The sequence below is a fragment of the Leucoraja erinacea genome, chromosome 4 (assembly GCF_028641065.1).
Source record: "Leucoraja erinacea ecotype New England chromosome 4, Leri_hhj_1, whole genome shotgun sequence".
In the NCBI taxonomy this organism is placed as follows: Eukaryota; Metazoa; Chordata; class Chondrichthyes; order Rajiformes; family Rajidae; genus Leucoraja; species Leucoraja erinaceus.
Genome location: NC_073380.1, coordinates 45,132,246 through 45,156,386, shown reverse-complemented (window position 1 = coordinate 45,156,386; position 24,141 = coordinate 45,132,246). Strand labels below are relative to the sequence as shown.

The following is a 24,141-nucleotide window of genomic DNA, read 5'->3' as shown; positions in this document are numbered from 1 at the left end:
CCGGAGCTTTGGCGGCGGGCGCGGCGTGGACTTTTCCATCTCAGAGCGGGGCGGGCTCTTGCCGGGGGTTGCCAGAAGGGAGTGCTCCGATCGCTGGCATGGGGACTTTGGCATCATGGGGCTGTGGTCTGTGGAGCTTCTAGCCACGGACATGGCGTGGACTTACCATCCGGAGCCTGGGATCCCTTGCTAGGGATCACCGGAGGGGGGCACCAGCCGCCAGCCTGTGGCCTGTGATATCCTGAGGCCACGGTCTCCGGTAGGAAAGTGGCCGATTCGGGCGCTCCAAGCTGCGGAGTCTGTTCGACCGTCCTGACGCCGGAGTTTTGTTCATCCCCTCGAGAGGGCTTGTACATCCGGGCATCTGTATCGGCAACTGCGGAAGGTTTATGGCCCTGACCATGGATGAATGGGGGCGGAGAAATTAATGAACTTTGTTGCCTTCCACCACAGTGAAGAATGCTGTGGTAGATGTTTGTGTTAAATTCTATTGTGTATTATGTGTTCATTTTTTAAGTGTATCGCTGCTGGCAAATTCATTTCACTGCACCTTCAGGTACATGTAACGAATAAAATTGACTTTGACTTGGAAAGGAATCTGATTTAACTAATTTATTGGAATTCATTGAAGAAATAATAAATGTAGTGGATAAAGGGAGTGATTGATGCTGTGTGTACTTTTCTCAAAGACATTTGATTAGTTTATTTAGTTGATTATCATTAATGGGACTTTACTGGACTTTATCTTGCATTCTACATTATTACCTTTATCCTGTATCTGTACAATGTAGACAGCTCGATTGTAATCATGTATAGTCTTTCCACTGTAACTTGGTACACGTGACAATAAACTAAACTAAACGGGGATTTTTCTGATTGGCAAGATATAATGAGCAGTCAGTCAGAGGGGCTGGTACTGGGGCCTCAATTTGTTATGTTTTATATAAATGATATTGGTATCGGTTTGTTGCATACATGTGAAAAATGTTGGTTTGCATGCTATCCAGGCACGAGTACATCAGGAAGTTCAAAAGATAAAATAAACAGAGTGAATAATATAATGTCACAACTACAGAGAAAATGCAAGTAAGAAAAATGCTAGAGTCATAACGAGGTAGATTGCAAAATCAGAAATTCATCCTTGGATGAAGGCAGACGTTGTTCTTGAATCTGGTGATCGGTGCTTTCAAGCTTTTGTATCTTCTGCCTGATTGGCGAAGAGAACATTTTTATATTGACTGCTTTCCCAAGAAGCATGAGGTACAGACGGAGTTGATGCGGGGAGGCTGGTTTATGTGACAGACTGGGCTGCATTGACAACTCTGCAATTTCTTGCAGTCTTGGTCAGAGCAGTAGCCATAAAGAGCCGTAATACATTTGGATAAAAATGATTTATCTGGTGCACCTGTAGAAATTTTGTAAGAGTCATTGAGGACAAACTGAATTTCTTTACCTTCCTTCTTTCTTGGCTGTAGCATAAACGTGGATGGACCAGGACAAATTATTGGTCATATTTAGAATTAAGAACTTGAAACTCTCGACCATATCCATTCAGCAACCATTGATTCAGATTGAGGTGTGTACACCACCCTGTTTTCTGAAGTTGTTGACCAACTCCTTCAGTTTGTTGACAAATAGCTATCTATCACTTTCCTGTACTCTGTCTCATCATTGTTCGAAATCTGGCCTTCCACAATGGTGTCATTTGCAAACCGATAAATAGAGTTGGAGCAGAATTGGCTGCAGAGCCATGAGTGCAAAGGAATTAATGGGCTGAGAATGCAGCCTTGCAGGGCACCCTTGTTAAGAATTATCATGGAGGAAGTTTTCTCATATATCCTTGCTGATTGCATTCTATGGGTCTGGAAGTCAAGGTTCCAGAGATGAGGATGCTGCGTCCTATGTCGAGGAGTTTGGAGGAGAGTTTGGTTGGAATGATGGTGCTGAAGGTGGTTACAGTCAATAAATCGGGATCTGAGATAGGTGCCTTGAATAAACACACTGAAGGTATGGTTGCTAAATTTACTGATGACATAAGGTCAGATAGGAAAGCAATTTGTAAAGAGGACATAGGGAAGCTATAAAGGATATTAGATAGGTTGAGTGAGTGCACAAAGATCTCACAAATGGAGCACACTGTAGCAAAATGGGAATTGGTTCATTTGGCATGCAAATAAAAAAATGCATATTATCTAAGAGATTGCAGAGCTCTGTAGTAAATCTGGCTATTCTCGTGCATGATTCACACAAATCTAGTTAGTACATATGGTAAGTAAGGAGGAAAGTTAAAAGAATGTTACTGAATGTGGTGATCCTCAGAGATTGCAGGCACTAGCATTCCATTATTTCTACCCCATTAATCTGACTGATAGACATAAAGTGCTGGAGTAACTCAGCAGGTCACCAGCATCTGTGGAGAACATGGATAGGCAACATATCGGGTCGGGACCATTCTTCAGATCTGACCCAAAACGTTGTCTATCTATGTTCTCCAAAGATGCTACATGAGCCGCTGAGTTACTTTAGCACTTTGTGTCCTTTTTGTTAATTAGGACCTGCAGTTCCTTGTGTCTCCAATCTAACTCTGATGTTCTCTGCAGTTCTTTTGAGTCCTCCTCACACCTCCTATGTGAAATTATTTCATCAATAATTTTGAGACCTACTTCTCTTAATTTTTTTCGAGGTCCCCCTCTGTCTCACTCCCTGATCACCTCATCATCATCAACCATCTCCCAGCCCAGTTTAATCTACTCCCTGATCACCCTCTCCAAACCCCACCTCCAGTTGAATGTTGTCATTCTACCATGTAATCTAGGTCTGTTTTACCTGGAGTGGAGGTGCATTATAGAGGTCAATAAAATGATGAAGGAGTAAGAATAGGGTAGAATGCATGAAAAAAAATCCTCATATCTGAGATAGATCAGAGGATATAAATTTGGGTACATGGTTGAGATTTTGAGGATATTTCAGTTGAATTTAGTTTAGTTTAGAGAAACAGCATGGGTACAGGCCCATCGGTTCACAAGGTCCATGCCTACCAGCATGGTGGCATAGTGGTCGAGTTGCTGCCTTACAGCGCCAGAGACACTGGTTTGATCCTGACTACGGCGGGTGCAGTCTGTACGGAGTATGTACATTCTCCCCGTGATCTGCTTGGGTTTTCTCTGGGTGCTCCAGTTTCCTTCCACACTCCAAAGGCGTACAGGTTTATAGGTTAATTGGCTTGGTAAAATTGTGAACTTGTCCTTAATGTGTGTAGGATAGTATTAGTGTACTGGGATTGCTGGTCGGTGGGCTGATGAGCATGTTTCTGCGCTGTAGCTCTGAACTGAACTAAATTAAACTACCATTGATCACCCATTCACATTAGTTCTATGTTATCCCACTTTCTCATCTACTCCTTATGCACTTGGGGCAATTTACAGGGGCCAGTCAACCTACAAACCCACACATCTTGGCGATGTGGGAAGAAACCGATGTGTTCATAGGTTTAAAGGCTGCCATGATGGGATTTGAATATGTTCCTATAAACGCAGGTGTCTGGATTACAACTGTGAGTACCCTTACAGGTGGTTTGAAAATGAAAATATGGTTGGTCGGTGGGCTGATTGAAGTAAAAACTGAACTAAATTAAACTACCACTACCTACCCATAGTTGTTTGGGTGTTTTTTCTCATCTACTCCTTATGCACTTGGGGCAATTTAAAGGGGCAACTACTTACTGCAAATGGTGGCTTGGGTGGGAGCTTTGGTTTAAAGTTTAAAGGCACTACTTACTGCCTATAAAATGTCTGGATGGTGAGTACTTTAATGTGTTTGAAAATGGCTTGAAGTTGAAAAGGCACTACTCGTTTGGGTACTGCAAAAATGGTGGCTTGGGAGCTTTGGCTTGAAGTTGAAAGGCACTACTTACTGCAAATGGTGGCAGGTGTTTTGCTTGAAGTTGAAAGGCACTACTTACTGCACATGGTGGCGGGTGCTTTGGCTTGAAGTTGAAAGGCACTACTTACTGCAAATGGTGGCATGGCTTGATGTTGAAAGGCACTATTTGCAGCAAATGGTGGCTTGGGTGCTTTGGCTTGAGGTTGAAAGGCACTACTTACTGCAAATTATGGCTTGGGTGCTTTGGCTTGAAGTTGAAAGGCACAACTTACTGCAAATGGTGGCTTGGGAGCTTTGGCTTGAAGTTAAAAAAAAATCACCATTCTATCTGCTGCACCTGCTGGAGGGAGGTGGAGGGACTATAAAACCAGGAAGTGGTGTGCCTCACTCAATCTCTGCAAGATGGATGAAGCCAAGGGTCACGTCTCTATGAGCTCTGAATAACACTGAACAAATGTCTACACAACTGTGAGTACACTTAATGTGGTTTGAAAATGAAAATATGGTTTGTTTGAAGTAAAAAGGCACTGCCTGCAAATGGTTGTTTGGGTGCTTTGGCTTGAAGTTGAAAGGCACTACTTACTGCAAATAGTGGGTTGGGTGTTTTGGCTTGAAGTTGAACAGCACTAATTACTGCAAATGGTGGCAGGTGATTTGGCTTGAAGTTGATAGGCACTACTTACTGCAAATGGTGGCTTGGGTGCTTTGGCTTGAAGTTGAAAGGCAATACTTACTGCAAATGGTAGCTTGGGTGCTTTGGCTTGAAGTTGAAAGGCACTACATACTGCAAATGGTAGCATGAAGTTGAAAGGCACTACTTACTGCAAATGATGGCTTGGGTGCTTTGGCTTGAAGTTGAAAGGCACTACTTACTGCAAATGGTGGCTTGGGTGCTTTGGTTGAAATTGAAAAGCACTACTTACAGCAAATGGCCGCTTGGGTGCTTTGGCTTGAAGTTAAAAGGCACGACTGCAAATGCACTTATTTCCTGTTTGCACTGTATATTGATTTAAGATAAAATGCTACCACTTACGGCTGTGATTTTTGGCCATCTTACTCAGTTCCCCCTCCGCTGAGCAGGTGCAGAGAATTCTTCCCGTCAATGAAAAATAAAAGTGTTATTAGTGTTTTAAAAATGTTGAGAATCTCTCTCCTGTCAATCACGCCCTGAAAGCCACACCTTTTCCGGTGGGAGAGGGAGGGGTTATAAAACCCGGAAGTGTGGGTGTGGCTCAGTCTCTGCATGATGGAGGAGGGAGAGGTCATGACTCTGAGCTGTGAATCAACTGAACAGACTGAATGTCGACTGAACTGTGAGTTTGGTGTTTTGTGTGGTTTTATGGTGGTTTCACCCTGCATGAAATGGTATGAAGCTGCATTGGAATTTGGTGGCCTTCGACCCTGCTTGAAGAGAAATGAAACTGCACTTGAATTTGGTGGCCTTGCACCCTGCTGAAAGTGGTATGAAACTGCACTTGAATTTGGTGGCCATGGATCCTGCTTGAAGTGGTTGGAAACTGCACTTGAATTTGGTGGCCTTGCACCCTGCTCATAGTGGTAAGAAACTGCACTTGAATTGGTGGCCTTGCACCCTGCTTGTGGTAAGAAACTGGATTTGAATTTGGTGGCCTTGCACCCTGCTTGAAATGGAATTTCAAGGAATTGTCATGAGTCAACTGCCAGCCCACCAGCTGTGAGTTAGCTGCCAGCAGATCAGGCTTGAGGGACTGAGCTGCCACCCCAAGAACCCATACCAGCACTCCAGAAAGCCCCCACACACTGGCCACCAATATTTGAATTGGTGGAGAGGTGGAATATTGCGTCGGGGGACCAACCCTCCCGTGTGTACATGGGACCCAACGGGTCCCACTTGGTCTGGTTCATTATATATTTTCACTGATGGAGGATGGTGAAAACCAAGTTAATGGATATTTTTAAGGCAAAGATTGACAGATTCTTAATTAGTAAGGATATCAGGGATTATGGGGAGAAGGCAGAAGAATGGGGTTGAGAGGGAAAGATAGATAAACCACGATTGATTGGCAGTCTAGACCTGATGGGCCGGATGGCCTAATTCTGCTCCTAGAACTTATAAACTTAAGGACATGAAGAAACTCTTCTCATTTCCAGTAGTAATTGAAGTTTGATTTCTCAATCAGGCTTATTTCTGTATAAGATTGATTGTCACACGGTGTCTAGTTTTTGGGGGAAAAAAATATTTTCCTGTTTAACAATTCTAGCCACAGGTGGCTGGATTAGAGATTGATGTCAGGAATTATCTAGACCATTGCTATTCCTTATATCGAGTTCCCATTTCAGCTGAGCTACCAGGAAAAGGTTGTAGGAAAAAATTCAATTTAATTACTTTCTCAGTTTTTATAGTAGAAAAGTAGAATTAGAATTGTCTTTCTAGGAACAAAGTAAAATTAAATAATGGATAGGATTGCATGGAAGAAAAAAGAACATAAATATAAATAGACGAGCTTTAAAAGTGCAAAGTCATACTGTGTGAAACTTGAAACCATCTTTTAAACAGATCAAGTTAGATTAAACCAATATGAGAAAATATTAAAAACAATAAAATAGGACCAATCACTGTTTAGTTTTAGATTAGTTTAGTTTAGAGATACAGCATGTAAACAGGCCCTTCGGCCCACTGCGTCTGCACCGACCATCGATCCTCGCACTCTCAAACTATCCTACACACACTAGGGACAATTTACAATTTTACCAAGCCAATTAACCTACAAACGCATACGTCTTTGGAGTGTGGGAGGAAACAGGAGCTCCCGAAGAAAACCCACGCGGTCACAAACATACACCGTACAGTCAGCACCTGTAGTCAGGATTCAATGCGGGTTTCTGGTGCTGTAAGGCAGAAACTATACCGCTGCGCCACCGTGCCGCCCCAAGATTTCGCTCTTCCATAATTTCTTCATTTAAATATGAATCGGAAGGAAACTCGTTAACTTTATTGATAATTGTAGTTGCAGCCAGTCACATTTTCTGAGCAAGTAACAGGAGATGGAGTGTACTAATGTAAATAGCGGAGGCAACTGAATCATTGTTCCACAACCAGAGAGCAGTGCTGTCTACCATACCTGTGGCTAATATTGTTAAACAGGAATGTCTGGAAAATATTTTTTGCCCAGAAACTACACACCATAACTACTATCTAACTCTTGGGTGACCATCGGACTATCCTTGATCATACTTTTCTGGCGATACTTTACACTATATTCCCTTATTCCCTTATCATGTATCGATACACTGTAAACGGCTCGATTGTAATTATGTGTTGTTTTCCTGCTGACCGCATATAACCGTATAACAATTACAGCACGGAAACAGGCCATCTCGACCCTACAAGTCCGTGCCGAACAACTTTTTGCCCTTAGTCCCACCTGCCTGCACTCATACCATAACCCTCCATTCCCTTCTCATCCATATGCCTATCCAATTTATTTTTAATTGATACCAACGAACCTGCCTCCACCACTTCCACTGGAAGCTCATTCCACACCGCTACCACTCTCTGAGTAAAGAAGTTCCCCCTCATGCTACCCCTAAACTTCTGTCCCTTAATTATGAAGTCATGTCCTCTTGTTTGAATCTTCCCTATTCTCAAAGGGAAAAGCTGGTCCACATCAACTCTGTCTAAAGCTTTTCACTGTACCTCAGTACACGTGACGATGAACCAAACTGCAACTGTTCCTGTAAGTGCATTGAATTTAAATGTTTAAGGGAAAATTAGATATAGTATGAAGTTACCTGATATGTAAATCTTTCCATTGTGCATGGCACCGGCGTGAGCTGCCAGAGGCTGTGGCAAGGAGGACAGGTAACACCACTCATTGGTTTCCAGATTGTAGCATTCAACGCTTGACAAATAACCACTCTCATTCCTTCCACCGATCACATACAAATGTTTATCCAGAAGACAGGCGTAGAAACTGGCTCGCCTGCAACAAGATAAGGTTAGATTATTAAACAGTTCGTTCAAACGTTAAAAGAGATTTATTTTAAACTTGACATCGTTATTTGCAGACTTGGCTGTGAATTCCACATCCTGCTCGTTGGCAATGCTGCACATTGATAGTTCAGTCGGAAGGCCAGAAGAGTGCGCCAGATAGCTGTCCTTTATGGGTTCTTAAAAGGATCATTCCACTGAAGACCACATAAGCAGATTTCACATAAGCAGAATTACTTCAATGTCCGCAAGAATTCAGATCAGAGTAACATCAAGTGAAGAAACAAAAGAAGTCAATGTTTTATGTTATGTTTGTGAGATAATTTGTACTGTGAGCGGCATAAAAATACCTTGATATTTGCCATTTTTGTCAAGTTCAGTTTATTGTTATATGCATAAGCACGGTGAGGTAATGGTACAATGAAAGCCTTGCTTGGAACGGCAATGCAGGAACATAGGCTCAGACAACTCACAAAAACATAATCATACATAAATTATACATTGATTCTGCATGATAGTAAAAGAAGAAAAACAGATACATTAGTGCAAAACACAATTAGGAAAATAAGTCCATGGTAGCGCACTACATCCTTGGTGGTGGTCCCTGGTATTCTGTTTTGCGGGTAAACATAAAATGCTGGAGTAACTTGGAGGGACATGTAGCATCTCTGGAGAGAAGGAATGGGTGATATTTTGGGTCGAGACCCTTCTGCGGACTGAATCAGACTGAATACCTTCGATTTAAACCAGCATCTGCAGTTCTTTCCAACACATTAAGGTTGCGCGGGTCAGTTCAAAGACCCGATGACTGCAGGAAAGTAGCTGCTCCTGAACCCAGAGGTGTGCAACCTCAGGTTTTCATAGCTTCTGTCAATGGTAACAGGGCTGCCAACTCTCACGCTTTGAGCGTGAGAATCATGCATTTGAACAAATTCTCACGCTCTGTTGTGAGAAATTCTGTGATCAACGAAAATGTCAAAACTCAGATAAACTGCATGGGCCGCGGGTGTTAGAGAGCCGGGGCTGAGCGAGGGATGGAAGCAGAAACAGCGGCGAGGACGGATGCGGGGAGCTAGGGCTGGCGAGTGTTTGCGGGGCTGGCGTGTTGCTCACTGCAGCTCCGGCCATGGAGCAGCTTCAGTGCAAGAGTCCCGGGCCGTCGGAGGCGTCAGAAGCATTGCGCCGCTGCCGTTAGAGTCTCTGTGCAGAAGGGACAGAGACTCTCAAAGGGAGGCGGAGAGAGAGAGAGGGGAAGGAAACAGGGAGACAGAGGGGATAGAGAGGGGGTGAGAGGAGAGAGAGAGAGGGGGGAAGGAGAGAGGAGAAAGAAAATAAATGTGGAGAGGAGAGAGAGAGGAGGAGAGAGGGGAGAGAGAGAGAGGGGGGGGAGAGAGGGGAGAGGGGGAGAGGGGGGAAAGAAAGGGGAGAGTGAGGTGGGAGAAGGGGAGAGGAGAGAGGAAAGAAAGAGGGAAGAGAGGGTGGTAAAGGGTAGAAGAGAATCAGAGAGGGAGGGTGAGAGAGAGAGAGAGGGAGAGAGAGAGAGTGGTGAAAGAGAGAGGGTAATAGGGAGAGAGAGGGGAGAAGAGCAAGAGAGGGGGGAGAGAGAGAGAGGGAGAGAGAGAGGGAATGAGAGGGGGACAGAGAGAGGGAGGGAGTGAGAGGGAGAAATGGAGAGGGACAGATAGGAAGGGGGAGAGAGAGAGAGAGAGAGAGAGAGAGAGTGGGGAGGGTGAGAGAGTGAGGGGAGAGAGTGCATGAAGAGAGAGCGAGAGGGAGAGGGAGAGATAGAGAGGGTGATGGGGAAGAGAGGGGGGGGGGGGGGAGAGGGGGAGAGAGGGAGAGAGAGAGAGAGAGAGAGAGAGGGAGAGAGAGGAAAGGAGAGAGAGTTAGGGGAAAGAGAGAGGGGAGAGGGGAGATGTATAGAATGGAGAGGCGGGGGGGTGGTGAAGTGGGAGGGCGAGATGGGGAGGGGGAGGGAGAGGGGGAGAGAGAGAGTGGGAGAGGGGGGAGAGAAAAAGAGATATGGAAGGTGAGAGAGAGAGAGGTGGAGACAGGAGAGGGGGGGCTAGAGGCGAGAGAGTGAGAGGAGAGAGGGGAGGGAGAGAAGAGGGGGTGAGAGAGGAGAGGGGGGTGAGAGGAGAGGGGAGAGAGGGAGGTGGAGGGGAGGGGAGAGAGAGGGGAGGGAGGGGGGGAGAAAGAGGTTGGGGGAGAGAGAGGAGAGAGAGGGGAGAGAGGGAGGGTGTGGAGAGAAGGGGGGGAGAGAGAGAGGGGGGGAGAGAGAGGGGGTTAGAGAGGCAGGGCGGCCAACTCCCGTGCATTGAGCGTGAGAATCACGCATTTTGCCAAATTCTCACGCTGATCACAAATTTCTTATGGGGAGCGGGGCTGGCAAGTATTTGCAGGGCTGGCGATTCGCTCACGGCAGCTCCGGCCATGGAGCAGCCTCAGTGCAAGAGTCCCGGGCCATCGGAGGCGTCGGAAACGTTACGCCACTGCCGTGAGAGTCTCTGTGCCAAATTCGCCCAGGTGACCGGCATGGATCAGGCTGTGGCTCGGTACATCCTGGAAGACAACAGTGGCTGCTGGAAGTAAGTACCAAGCACTGGGTAGAAACGGTGGAAGATAGTGGCCTTCAAATATGGGTGGTTGGAGAAAGCATCCTGCTTGCCTGCTAGATTTTCACTTATTGTAACTACAGGGAAAATGTTCCCGATGTTGGGGGAGTTCAGAACCAGGGGGTCACAGTTTACGAATAAAGGGTGGGGGGGGGGCAGTTAGGACTGAGGTGAGAACAAACTTTCTTCACGCAGAGAGTTGTGAATCTGTGGAATTCTCTGCCACAGAAGGCAGTGCAGGCCAATTCACTGGATGTTTTCAAGAGAGAGTTACATTTAGTTCTTGGGGCTAACAAAATCAAGGGATATGGGGAAAAAACAGGAAAGAGGTACTGATTGTAGATGAATAGCCATGATCATATTGAATGGCAGTGCTGGCTCGAAGGGCCGATGGCCTATTCCTGCACCTATTTTCTATGTTTCTATGCTTGAATACATGGCAATAAAACTCGATTACTTGATTTTGAAGCATTCATGCATGGTGGAGTCATAGAGTCAATGGAGTCATAGAGTGATCAGTGTGAAAATAGGCCCTTCGGCGCAACTTGCCCACACCCGCCAACATGTCCCAGCTACACTACCTGCTTTTGGTCCATACCTCCAAACCTGTTCTATCCATGTATCAGTCTAACTGTTTCTTAAATGTTGGGATGGTCCCTGCCTCAACTACCTCCTCGGGCTGCTTGTTACATACACCCACCACCCTTTGTGTGGAAAAGTTACCCCTAAAAAGTTATCTCTTAAAACTACTTCAAACAAAAACCATTGAAATCATACTTCTACAATGCACTAAAACATGATTTTAATACATAAAATTTCAAAAAGTACCTATCCTGGGAGGGGGGACACACCCTACTTCCAAACCCTCTCCCACTCGGTTGCTCCCTCATCAGTTACCCCCAAGGCCAGTGATCAGTGATCGCTCAGCCTCCCCACTTTCAAAAACGCTCCGTGGCTCTTGAATCAGACGGAGAACACTGCCAGATGTAGCGAGGAACTGAGGCCAGCTGTCCGTGATGTCTGGATCCCAATGCTCAGCGCTTCATGTTACAGAGTTGGCTAATGCTACTAATTTGTAATTAGCCTGATTTGTAATTCGTTGACAAAACCTTAATTTATTAATCCGGAATATAGAAACATAGAAACATAGAAAATAGGTGCAGGAGTAGGACATTCGGCCCTTCGAGCCTGCACCGCCATTCAATATGATCATGGCTGATCATCCAACTCAGTATCGCATCCCTGCCTTCTCTCCATACCCCCTGATCCCTTTAGCCACAAGGGCCACTTCTAACTCCCTCTTAAATACAGCCAATGAACTGGCCTCAACTACCTTCTGTGGCAGAGAATTCCACAGATTCACCACTCTCTGTGTAAAAAATGATTTTCTCATCTCGGTCCTAAAAGACTTCCCTCTTATCCTTAAACTGTGACCCCTAGTTCTGGACTTCCCCAACATCGGGAATAATCTTCCTGCATCTAGCCTGTCCAACCCCTTAAGAATTTTGTAAGTTTCTATAAGATCCCCCCTCAATCTTCTGAATTCCAGTATATAGAAGCCGAGTCTATCCAGTCTTTCTTCATATGAAAGTCCTGCCATCCCAGGAATCAGTCTGGTGAACCTTCTTTGTACTCCCTTTATGGCAAGAATGTCTTTCCTCAGATTAGGAGACCAAAACTGTACGCAATACTCCAGGTGGGGTCTCACCAAGACCCTGTACAACTGCAGTAGAACCTCCCTGGTCTTATACTCAAATCCTTTTGCTATGAATGCTAACATACCATTTGCTTTCTTCACTGCCTTCTGCACCTGCATTCCTACTTTCAATGACTGGTGTACCATGACACCCAGGTCTCGTTGCATCTCCCCTTTTCCTAATCGGCCACCATTCAGATAATAGTCTACATTTCTGTTTTTGCCACCAAAGTGGATAACCTCATGTGTATCCACATTATACTGCATCTGCCATGCATTTGCCCACTCACCCAACCTCAATCTTCTAAATTCTAGCGAGTACAAGCCGAGTCTATCCAGTCTTTCATCATATGAAAGTCCTGACATCCCAGGGGGATGGGACAAGTGTAATATTAAAATGACACGCAAGGTGTCAAGCTGTCTGTCACAACATACAACCCCGATAACCCATGATTTCCTTCAGTTAAATATTGGGAAGGAAGCACTATTGTCATTTGCCACTCAACTGTTATGTTTCTTTACCTCACTGACTATTTATAACCCCCCCCCCCCCCCCACCCCCCCACCCCCCCCAATTCCTTTGACTGGTTGAATAGAAATGTCCCCAATCTCATTGTTTTATTAATTGAATATGTAGATGGACATCCTCAAGGAGTGTAATCAGATGGAAACTGATTTGGATGCGAGATTTAAGAGCTTGTTCAAAGAAGGGGCATATTTTAAAGGAGTGACAGAGATACTTGCAGGGGAATGTGTGAGGAGATTATTATTTGTCTTTAGTTTTAGCTTGAACCAGGACATCTGAAGATTCAAAGTTTAATATAGCAATTGTGCTGATACTGACTACAACGAACCACATAATGAATATCATCCATTCCTGAGGTTTTACTTTCATGATGCCATTTAAACTTCACTTGGATTTCAATCACTTCAATGTAAAAGTAATTGGGAATGGGGAGCATTGGAACAAAAATTTGCCCTCGGTACATATTAACTGTAATATAATAATGTATGTTGGTAGGTGCAATCAAAACAAAGATCATTTTTATCATTGTTGTGTTATGAATACCACAGAAAATATTTTGTACTCTCAAGATCACATTAAATAGAATAATATTGCTTAAATATATAGTTAATGGACTTTGCATTTTGGAAAAGTCCCAGCTGAGAGGAAGACAGCAAAATACTGAAAATATTGGGGGTGAAAATGACTTCAGGACAGTTTGTTACGAAAATGAAAGAAATGGTAACAGAATACTTATACAGCTGAGTGAGTGTAATTTTATGGATGAGAAATTGTGTTCAACCAATTGATGACTTCTTTGACAAAGTAACTAGCATGTTAGATAACAAGGAAGCCAATGGATGCAGAAAATTTTGTTATACATAATTTGATCTGTGTAGTGCCCCATAAAAGATTACTGCATTAGATAAGCACCTGTGAACTTGAACGTAATAGGTTAAGTCAAGGGGGTCAGATATGAGGCTTTATGTGTGGACCAGATATATTGTAAGTGCAAAGGGGCTAGGAGCAAGGCCAAGTGTACATCCAGAGTCAAGGTCTGGAATAGTACTTAGTGTGCAGTCAAAGCTGGGACAATGGGAGTGTTCAGCACTGGAAACCTAAGCAGGTAAGCAGCTATGATCAGGGTAGAATAGGGGGCCAGGTGTAAGGCTGGACTCAGGATCAGGAATGAGAGAAGGTATGCAACTGGAGTCAGGGTCAGGAGTAGTACCAGGTGTGCAGAGAGACCCAGGTTGGTCAACATGGGCCAAGTGTTTGATTATAATCTGATTTTCATACATGAATATACTAAGATCATTCATGTGCTGCACGTGTTGATCAGAGCCTGGGCTCTACTGTGGAATGTAATTAGGAATGTAATTTAGTCTAACCTTATTCATAGCTAATCCAATTTAAAGCATATATATTGCATTCAAGTGTAAGTTAAAAGACTCGCTACAGTATGCACATTTTTGAACAATTTCAAGCTGAAAAATGCAAAAGTTCCGTACCAATGGGAGGGGGAGACCCTCCTCCCAAACCCTCCCCCGGTCGCTATGCTCCCTCGGGCTTGGTCTCTCGCAATTTCTCACTGCCAACTCTCACCCAATGTTAGTAGCCCTGATGGTAATAGCGAGAAGGGAGGCACAGCCCAGTTGATGAGAAATGGTGATGGTGCCTTCTTGAGGCAGTATCTCACATAGATGCTTTCAATTCGGAGGAAGAGCTTCACACCTGATGGTTTGGGATGAATGCATTACTTTCTGCAGCCTCTGGCACCCGGTGCATTGCAATTGCCATACCAGGCCATGATGCAACCAGTCAGAATATTTTCTACAGTGCACCTGATTCAGTCAAGAACAATGGACTTCTACCATGTTGCAGCAAAGTGGCTTGGCACATGTACAGTGCAGGCGGTAACCAAAATTGCTCATATTCCAAAATATACACTGGGACACAATGCATCGGAGATCAGCTCCTAAAATAGCCAGCCACTTGTACTGCCCAGGAATTCCCCCCCCCCCTTAAAAATTGTGACATCCAACCCCTTTTTATGAACAAGTAACAGGAGATGGAATGTGCTAATATAATTAACTGAGGTATATTGAATGTATATGTTTAAGAGTAAACTAGATATGACCATGAGTGTAAAAGACATTAAAGAACATATTCACAGGATTAGATAAAGAAGGGAGGAGGCTTTTGAGTCGACATAGAGTCGTTGGGATGAATGGCTTGTTTCTGTGCTGAATGAAGAATGTCCTTTCATCTGGTGGATTCTGAGTACCCCGTTAAATAGTTTTTAGATCCTTTGCACCATTAACTCCTCTTGGTGACATGAAATTGTCGGGTTTTAAATGAATATTCTCTGGAAACAGGGTGCAAGGATTGTGCTATGTGAGTAACACTCGACATTATGTGAAGATAACATTGCAACTTCTTATGATCATTTTTGCAAGTAGCCAACGTTAACTGGGTGCTTTAACTAAACGTATTTGTGAGCAATCTTTCTGCCTGTCATCCATGTGTAATGTTAGTTCAGTTTTTCTTTCTCCATCAGTCTATCTTGGCCTGCTGGGCATGTCACGTACACCTGTTATTAGCAACACGTAATACAGGCAAAGATGAATGACCTGGCTTTAACCTCTGCTAAATACCACATTAACTCATCTGGTCTCAAGCGATTAGAGAAAATCTCTTTATTCACAACTTTCCCACCTTCTCTGCAACTAAATACTAACTTGTTTAGCAGTTCTAACAAAGAGTCTCGGATTTGAAACGGTATTTCTTTTTCTGTTTCCACAAATGTCTGACCTGCTGTGTGTTTACATTATATATTTTTTTATTATATATAAATATTGTTAAAATCTTTTAAGATTCAGAATTGGTGATTTACCTACTTTGAAACAGATCATCACAATTGACTATTGACTAGCAGCCGTCCTAATGATAATTCCTCCCATTTTATTTGAATATAGGTTTCCTGTTAAAGGTTGATATTTGCTAAGTGTCACTCTGACAGCCGTAGCAATGTCTATTGTACAACACTAGTTTCCTGTTTCCTGACTGACTGACAATGAAGAGTTAGATCAGTTTCCCGTCCATCACAAAGACTAGATTTGTAACACTGAATCGTTGGAAATAAAATTAAACAATACTGCTCTGAATATGGGAATACACTGCATATTTAATATGTTTAGTATTTAACTGAATAGTTTGGTGTAGTTTGAAGTACAAATATTACATACTATAATGTATTGCTGCTTAAAATTCAATAGCGATATAAATGTAAATATGTTATATCATGAGTGGATATCTGTTTGTGCGAATCAATGAATGTTAGATTGCATTTTCTTGAACTATTGGTGTCCTACAGATACATTATATATTCATATCTGTCCATTTTTGGACCTTATATACATTTTCAATTCAAGAACTTACATTTAAGGGGAAGTTGGTAATCGTCAGATACAAGTAGGGATCTACTGATCAAAGTGACCACTGCAATTTTGATTTTCAATGGTTGGCGTATTCTTGTTTCTTCTATATACATAGTGAACATGTGTTTTTGTAAAATATATCTGAGAACTGAGGCAGTGGAATAAATAAGCAAATCAGTGCAACCCAAACCAATCTGCCAAAGGCAGACACAAAATGCTGGAGTAACTCTGCTTTGAGTTACACAAGCACACTGTGTTTATCTTTGGTGTAAACCAGTATCTGCAGTTCCTTTCTACACAAACTAATCTGCCAGTTCCTTTCACCCATCTTCCACCAACACACTTCCATTTTTGCTGCATGTTAATAAACAATAGACGATAGACAATAGGTGCAGGAGTAGGCCTTTCGGCTCTTTGAGCCAGCACCGCCATTCAATATGAATATGGCTGATCATCCACAATCAGTAGCTTTTGACAGGAGGGCAACGTCTGAATATTTACAATAGGAACAAAGGGTAACCACTGTCCATATCCAGTTAAACAAAAGCTAAATCAAGGGAAATTATCGGAAGCTACGATTTTTGATAACATTAGAAGCATCTATAAGAACACCCAGAATATGATTGTTAAAGGCAAATCATGTTTTATAAAATTAATTGAAATTTTGAAGAATTTTTTTAAATGCCTGTTATGTAAAGTGCTTATAATTTGTTTGGAGAAACATAGAAACATAGAAAATAGGTGGAGGAGTAGGCCATTCGGCCCTTCGAGCCTGCACCACCATTCAATATGATCATGGCTGATCATCCAACTCAGTATCCCATCCCTACCTGCCTTCTCTCCATACCCCCTGATCCCTTTAGCCACAAGGGCCACATCTAACCCCCTCTTAAATATAGCCAATGAACTGGCTTCAACTACCTTCTGTGGCAGAGAATTCCACAGATTCACCACTCTCTGTGTAAAAAATGATTTTCTCATCTCGGTCCTAAAAGACTTCCCTCTTATCCTTAAACTGTGACCCTTAGTTCTGGACTTCCCCAACATCGGGAATAATCTTCCTGCATCTAGCCTGTCCAACCCCTTAAGAATTTTGTAAGTTTCTATAAGATCCCCCCTCAATCTTCTAAATTCCAGCGAGTACAAGCCGAGTCTATCCAGTCTTTCTTCATATGAAAGTCCTGACATCCCAGGAATCAGTCTTGTGAACCTTCTCTGTACTCCCTCTATGGCAAGAATGTCTTTCCTAAGATTAGGAGACCAAAACTGTATGCAATACTCCAGGTGTGGTCTCACCAAGACCCTGTACAACTGCAGTAGAACCTCCCTGGTCTTATACTCAAATCCTTTTGCTATGAATGCTAACATACCATTTGCTTTCTTCACTGCCTGCTGCACCTGCATTCCTACTTTCAATGACTGGTGTACCATGACACCCAGGTCTCGTTGCATCTCCCCTTTTCCTAATCGACCACCATTCAGATAATAGTCTACTTTTCTGTTTTTGCCACCAAAGTGGATAACCTCACATTTATCCACATTATACTGCATCTGCCATGCATTTGCCCACTCACTCAACCTATCCAAGTCACCTTGCAGCCTCCTAGCATCCCCCTCACAGCTAACACTGCCCCCCAGCTTCGTGTAATCCGCAAACTTGGAGATGTTGCATTCAATTCGCTCATCCAGACCATTAATATATATTGTAAATAGCTGGGGACCCAGCACTGAGCCTTGCGGTACCCCACTAGTCACTGCCTGCCATTCTGAAAAGGACCCATTTACTCCTACACTTTGCTTCCTGTCTGCCAGCCAGTTCTCTATCCACATCAATACTGAACCCCCAATACCATGTGCTTTAGGTTTGTATACTAATCTCTTTTGTGGGACCTTGTCGAAAGCCTTCTGAAAGTCCAGCTATAACATATCCACTGGTTCTCCCTTATCCACTCTACTAGTTACATCCTTCGAAAAATTCTATAAGATTCGTCAGACATGATTTACCTTTCATAAATCCATGCTGACTTTGTCCAATGATTTCACCACTTTCCAAATGTGCTGCTATCCCATCGGGGCCTCCCGAGCCCCCGGCGACAGTGAGGGCTCGGGAGGCCCCGACCACGGGTGAATAATAGAACAACAGAGAAGGATGACTGAACTTCGGTGCCTTCCCTCACACTGGGAAACTTGGATTCCGCTGTGTCATGATGTTTGTGTTTTGTGTTCTTTTTTTTATTCATATGGCTTTATGGTGACCACAAATTTCACTGTACCAATTGGTGCATGTGACAATAAATGTATCTTGTCTCTTGTCTTGTCTTGATATATTCTCATTCGTGGTATGTAGTGCTGAAACACTAAATCATTTGAATTTGGTTAAAGGGAACAGAAACTAGAAATGCAGCAAGACTATAAGGATACAGAATTTTACACACAGTGATGAGCATTTAGATGTTTTGAGAAGAATAACATATTAGTGGAATAGCATGGTATATATATTTGTAATTTAATTTGGATAAATGGGAGATGTTGCCTTTTGAAAAAATACAGGAGTTCAATTAGATTTTCAATGAAACAAAAAGAGAATATAATTATATTATTAATGGAACAATGCCAAAGGATGTGAATTCATTTGGACAGATATATGGATAGGAATGGTTTAGAAGGATAATGGGCAAAATGCAGGCAGGTTGGGCTGGCTTAGATGGGCCATCATAGTCAGCATAGGCAAATTGGGCTGAAGTGCCTGTTTCCATACTGCATGGCTCTACGACACAATGAAAAAGAAACCAAGGAGTTGAAATCTGTCATTTCTTGAGGTGATAAAAGCTGGTAGTTGAAGCCACAAAATTCCTAAACATCTTACATTTTATAAAGAGGGACGTGGAATACGAGACAAGAATATTAAGGGAGTAATTAATAATTAAGGAAATAAGTTACATCAAATTTTACTGTGCCCATAGCTGGAGAGCTGTATTCATATTTAGCAAAGATAAGACATAGAAACTGTACAAAATAGATCAATTAGGAAGTGGTTGGGAAACATATTTTAATAAAACGTTGGGCATATCAGGACTAATTTAATTATGAAGGACTTTGATACAGGAAACAGGACCATGAAAAGAGACTCGCCTGTTTTCCATTGAAAGTGAAAGGAATGAGCAAGATACATTTCTTGATCACGAGTGTTATTGGGATAAGGGGAGTTTTACACTGAGAGAATAATTGGATAAATAATTGAATTGGAGTAAGTTATTGGGCTATAGGGGAAAAGGTAGTGAAAAGAGATTGTTTTGGATTCATTTGTCATAGACATAATCAAATTGAATAATCTCCTCTGGAGCTGTTATTTTCAGCATCAATATTTGTATGTGTCTATTACGAAACATGGCTGTCAAAATACTTTGCCACTAATCTGTCAGAGAACAAAGTGTAATATCTACTTAACCAATGAAAAGCTAAATATGAATCAAAGCTTGAACAATAGTACTGTATCTAAGTGAAGAACCTTTGGACCAACTTCATAGCATTGTTCATATTGTGAGTTCCACCAGCGATAAATGCAACATCACTAGAAGTACATAACATAATCACATAGAAAGATGGTCCACCTACCCAATGGATTTTAGTAGTAAGATAAATGTGGTGAAAATGAATATTTTGCCAAGGCTATTGTACTTGTTTCAATCTCTGCCAATAGAGGTTTCATTAAAAACAATTCACGGAATGGGATAAATTAATATTTAGATTTATTTGGGGAGGAAAGAAGGCCAGAGTTCGATACACTACACTCCAGTTACGAAAGGACAAAGGTGGAATGGCACTTCCAAATTTTAGGATATATTTCTATGCAGCCCAACTTCGACCACTAATGGTGTGAGGACAGCTATATAGCTAGGTGGAAAGAGACTGAGACATATATCCCTGACTTCCACATCCAAACACTTTTGGGCGAAAAAGCGCTTCCTGGACATATCAGGAGTATAATCGATCCAATAATGATATTTACTTTAGAAACCTGGTTTACTCTTACCAGACAACTTAAACTGAATAAAGGACAAAAAGTATTAAGATGGATAGCTTTTGATAGTGAATTTGTCAATTTAAACCAGGGATGTATGACTCAACATTTAAAGAGTGGATGAAAAAAGGAATGACTGCATTTTGTACTGTTACTGATAATGGAGACCCAAGAATTGTTCAAGATTTGAAGGATAGATTTGCACTTCGGAACCAAGACTTGTTTAGATACCTCCAACTGAGAGATTTTTAGAATAAAAAAGTAAAACGGGAGGCACTAGAAGAAAATAATCCAGTGGTAGAAGTGAAATAGAACCATTTTGGGGCACAGTGAATTCAGTATTAAAGCAGGTCTCCAAGAAGTGTTCCATTTTATACCTGGGTAACATAAATACAGTGGTGCTGAAGGAAGATCAATATTTGGTTAAAATCCTACTCACAGCTGGCAGAAAGGCCATTACAAGAAACTGGCTTGCAGCGGACACACCCAGACTTAGACAATGGTTAGACATAGTACAGGAAATATTTGTGATGGAGAAAATGACATATTCTCTAAGAGTGAAAAAAGACAAGTTTAACAGAAAATGGGAAAAATGGATTAGGTATAGAAATAAAGACATCAACACTGTATAATTTTATTGACAATAATGTAAGTTATTGGAAAATGTTTTAATAAGAAAATAGTTCTGTATATTGCAGCAATAATTGTAAACTGAACCCCCCGCTGCACTGTTGAACGTTTCACTGTATTGTTGTATGTTTCGTTGTTATATTTGTGTTTTATTTGTGTATGCATAAAAGCAATAAAGACTAAAGTGAAAAAAAAGTACATGAAAAAATAGATCATGATACTGAACATTTTGCATTGGTTTAGTGATGCCTGCACTGATCAATGTTCTAGCTTAATCTTTTGCTTAAATTTACACATTGGAGCATGTCTTCAATAACAGGAAGGAGCCTTCAATGGTTGCATCAAAAGGATTATCAGCTGTTTGCGTTAGTTGCGGATGGTTTTACTTCTGCCATTGCTGGGTGATTCTACAAGTGTTTCGAGCTCTGAAACTTATAATTCTCAATATGAACTATATTTCATAGGACAGCCATGGTTAACTGAATATGAACTCCGAAAATGAAAATACTTACGTGTTTGCCTAACGAGAGTGACTGCACCAAATTAATTCAGTGCAAAGCAATGGCAAGAAATGAGATTGTGTATTATTCCTGTTAATTGTTCCAAATTCCAGTGGGAGTATTAAGACCTAAAGTGCAAAGAGTTTAGGGTTTAGATACAGCGCGGAAAAAGGCAATTCGGCCCATCGAGTCCATGCCGACCAGTGATCCCCGCACATTTAGAAGATCCTACACACTTGGCACAATTTACATGCTTTACTGAAGCCAATTAACCCACAAACCTGTACGTATTTGGAAAGTGGGAGGAATCTGGAGCATCCAGAGAAAACCCATGCAGGTCATGGGGAGAGCGTACAAACTCCATACAGACAGCACCCATAGTCAGGATCGAACCTGGGTCTCTGGCACTGTAAGGCAGCAACTCTACAACTGCTCCACCATGTCGCCCATAAAAGTGAAAAGCTTTGGAATTAAGGGTCATCCATTTAAGATGACGATGAGGATTTTTTTCTGAAGTTTATGTTATTTTTGGAGTTTTCTATCCTAAACTGGCGTGGAGCAGAGGAGTTGAATACATTAAATGTGCAGGTTGTACCACAAGGGAGTAAAAGGATATGGGGAAAGAGTGTGAAAGTGGTATTGAGACAAAGATTGGATCAGTCATAATCTTATTGAATGTCAGAGCAGGTTTGAAGGAACCAGTTGGCTTACCCCTACTCCTGTTTATGCTCCTATTGAATAAGATCTCAGCAGTTAAACGCTGGAGAAAATACACCCTGTTATTTGGAGCAAACTCTCTAAGGACTTTTCAATGGGTCCGAATAAACTGCAGTGAGTTCTGAAAGTGCCTGGTCAGCTGAATGTAGAAACAAAGAACAGCAGATGCTGGTTAATACACAAATGGTCACACGGTTCTGGAGTAACTCAGCAGGCCAGGCAGCATCCCTAGAGAACATGGATAGGTGACGTTTTGGGTCAAGAAGAAGGGTCCAAACCCAAAACATCACCTATCCATGCTCTCCAGGGATGCTGCCTGCCCTGCTGAGTTACTCCAGCACGTTGTGTCCTTTTGGTCTCCCAAATGTTGGCTGAATGTCTCTTTAAATTGCAATAACACCACTAACCATGTGATGCATCCATAGCTCCACTCTGACTACCTGCTGCTGGGCTCCAATCAAACTCAGTGAGCAAGGAATTGGGCATTCTGTGAATAGTGACTATCTTAGGAATACTGTCAGACTTGCAAATAAAAGCAGCACAAGGAAGTTTAGTTTAGTTTAGTTTAGAAATACAGCATGGTAATTGTCCTTTCAGCCCACCAAGTCCATTCCAACCAGCAATCCCCATACACTAACACTATCGTACACACACTAAGGACAATTTACAATTTTACCAAGTCAATAAACATACAAACCTGTACATCTTTGGAGTGTGGGAGGAATCCGGAGTTGCCACAGAAAGCCCAAGCAGGTCATGGGGAGAACGCACAAACTCCATACAGACTGCACCAGTAGTCAGGATCGAACCCGGGTCTCTGCTGTAAGGCAGCAACTCTACTGCTGTGCCACCATGCCACTTTCAAGTACCCAGTCCAACTTCACAATGGGCACAATGCTACTGGAAATGATCACTAGTGGGGTTGACTGGTTTATATAGATTTATGTGCATTTCATGCAAAATCAACAGGCACGAATGGATCCAATTTCTCAGTTCTACCACTTATGTTGCAAATCTAGGTGTATTAAAGCATTAAATATAAAGTTTTACCTTTCTTGCATAGGGGGAAGTTGTATCCAACTGTTAAACCTAGGATCATACCGGCTGAGAAAATTAGTGCTATGTTTCCCTGTGCAAAAAAAAAAAGAAATCAGAGAATTACACACGATCCAGAACTAAATTATAATTTTCCAAAGTTCTCGTCGAAATTTAAGTGAAATATTTATTTTCGGTTACATCCACATCAAATGAAAAGCAAAGACCTATTGATCTGAATCTTAGCAAAAAGGTCAAAAAATATTCCGTCCCAAGCATGACAGAATGTTTCTGGATCTTGATAACTGAACAGTCTTATTTATCGCATTAACAATGCGTTATGAACATGTAAACAGATAGCAAAATAAAATGCACTCTCCTTTTTACATTCCAAATTAATTTATGGCTACAAGATTTTATTTTCTAAATTAGAAGGCGATTCAATGCTGATTTTTTTTATATCTTAAGTCACAATTGATTAAAGTTGTATTGTGTTGTCAGGCAAGCACAAGGACAGTGCAACCATTTCACCTTAGTGTCTGCTTATGATTGACAACCAACCTTCTGCACATCCGCTGTGTAACTCTGTGACCAAATGCTGAAAGTTTAAAACTTCTTTGACTTTTAACTCAGCAAGTTCTCAGGACATGGTTTATTGTGACCAGAGATAGCTTGCAAATCTCAACCCACAAAGTAAATGTTCTTTAGTATTCACAAGTACTTTTATATAAAGCACCTGTGAGCTTTAACCTGTTCAGTGCCACCCCCGAGTAAAAAAAAAAAAAAATTGGCAGTGAACAGGTTAGACACAAAAAGCTGGAATAACTTAGCGGGGCAGGCAGCATCTCTGGAGAGAAGGAATGGGTGACGTTTTGGGTCAATACCCTTCTTCGGACTAGGAGTCAGGGGAGAGGGAATCTAGAGATATGGAAGGGTACAAAGAGCATTCTGTGTCTATCTTCGGTGTAAACCAGCATCTGCAGTTCCTTCCTATACAATTTGTCCTACCCTGTATGTATTCTTATAGTCTTCCATAATCCTAAAACCAGCACTTCAAAGTAAGGCAGTACTGGTGAGGTTAACAAACAATGGATTCCATGAGCATTTGCAACAACTGGGAACTTTATTCG

The 24,141-nt window shown here is 42.2% G+C and overlaps 1 protein-coding gene across 1 annotated transcript in view; it reads right to left on the bottom strand.

The window, feature by feature from the left end:
- Positions 1-24,141, bottom strand: part of klhl14 (kelch-like family member 14) — a 148,740-nt gene that overhangs the window by 21,529 nt on the left and 103,070 nt on the right. The window contains exons 4-5 of the mRNA XM_055634153.1: positions 23,027-23,105; positions 7,654-7,844 (exon numbers count right to left, since the gene is read on the bottom strand). Of these exons, the coding sequence (XP_055490128.1) occupies positions 7,654-7,844; positions 23,027-23,105 (270 nt within the window). The remainder of the gene's footprint in view (positions 1-7,653; positions 7,845-23,026; positions 23,106-24,141) is intronic.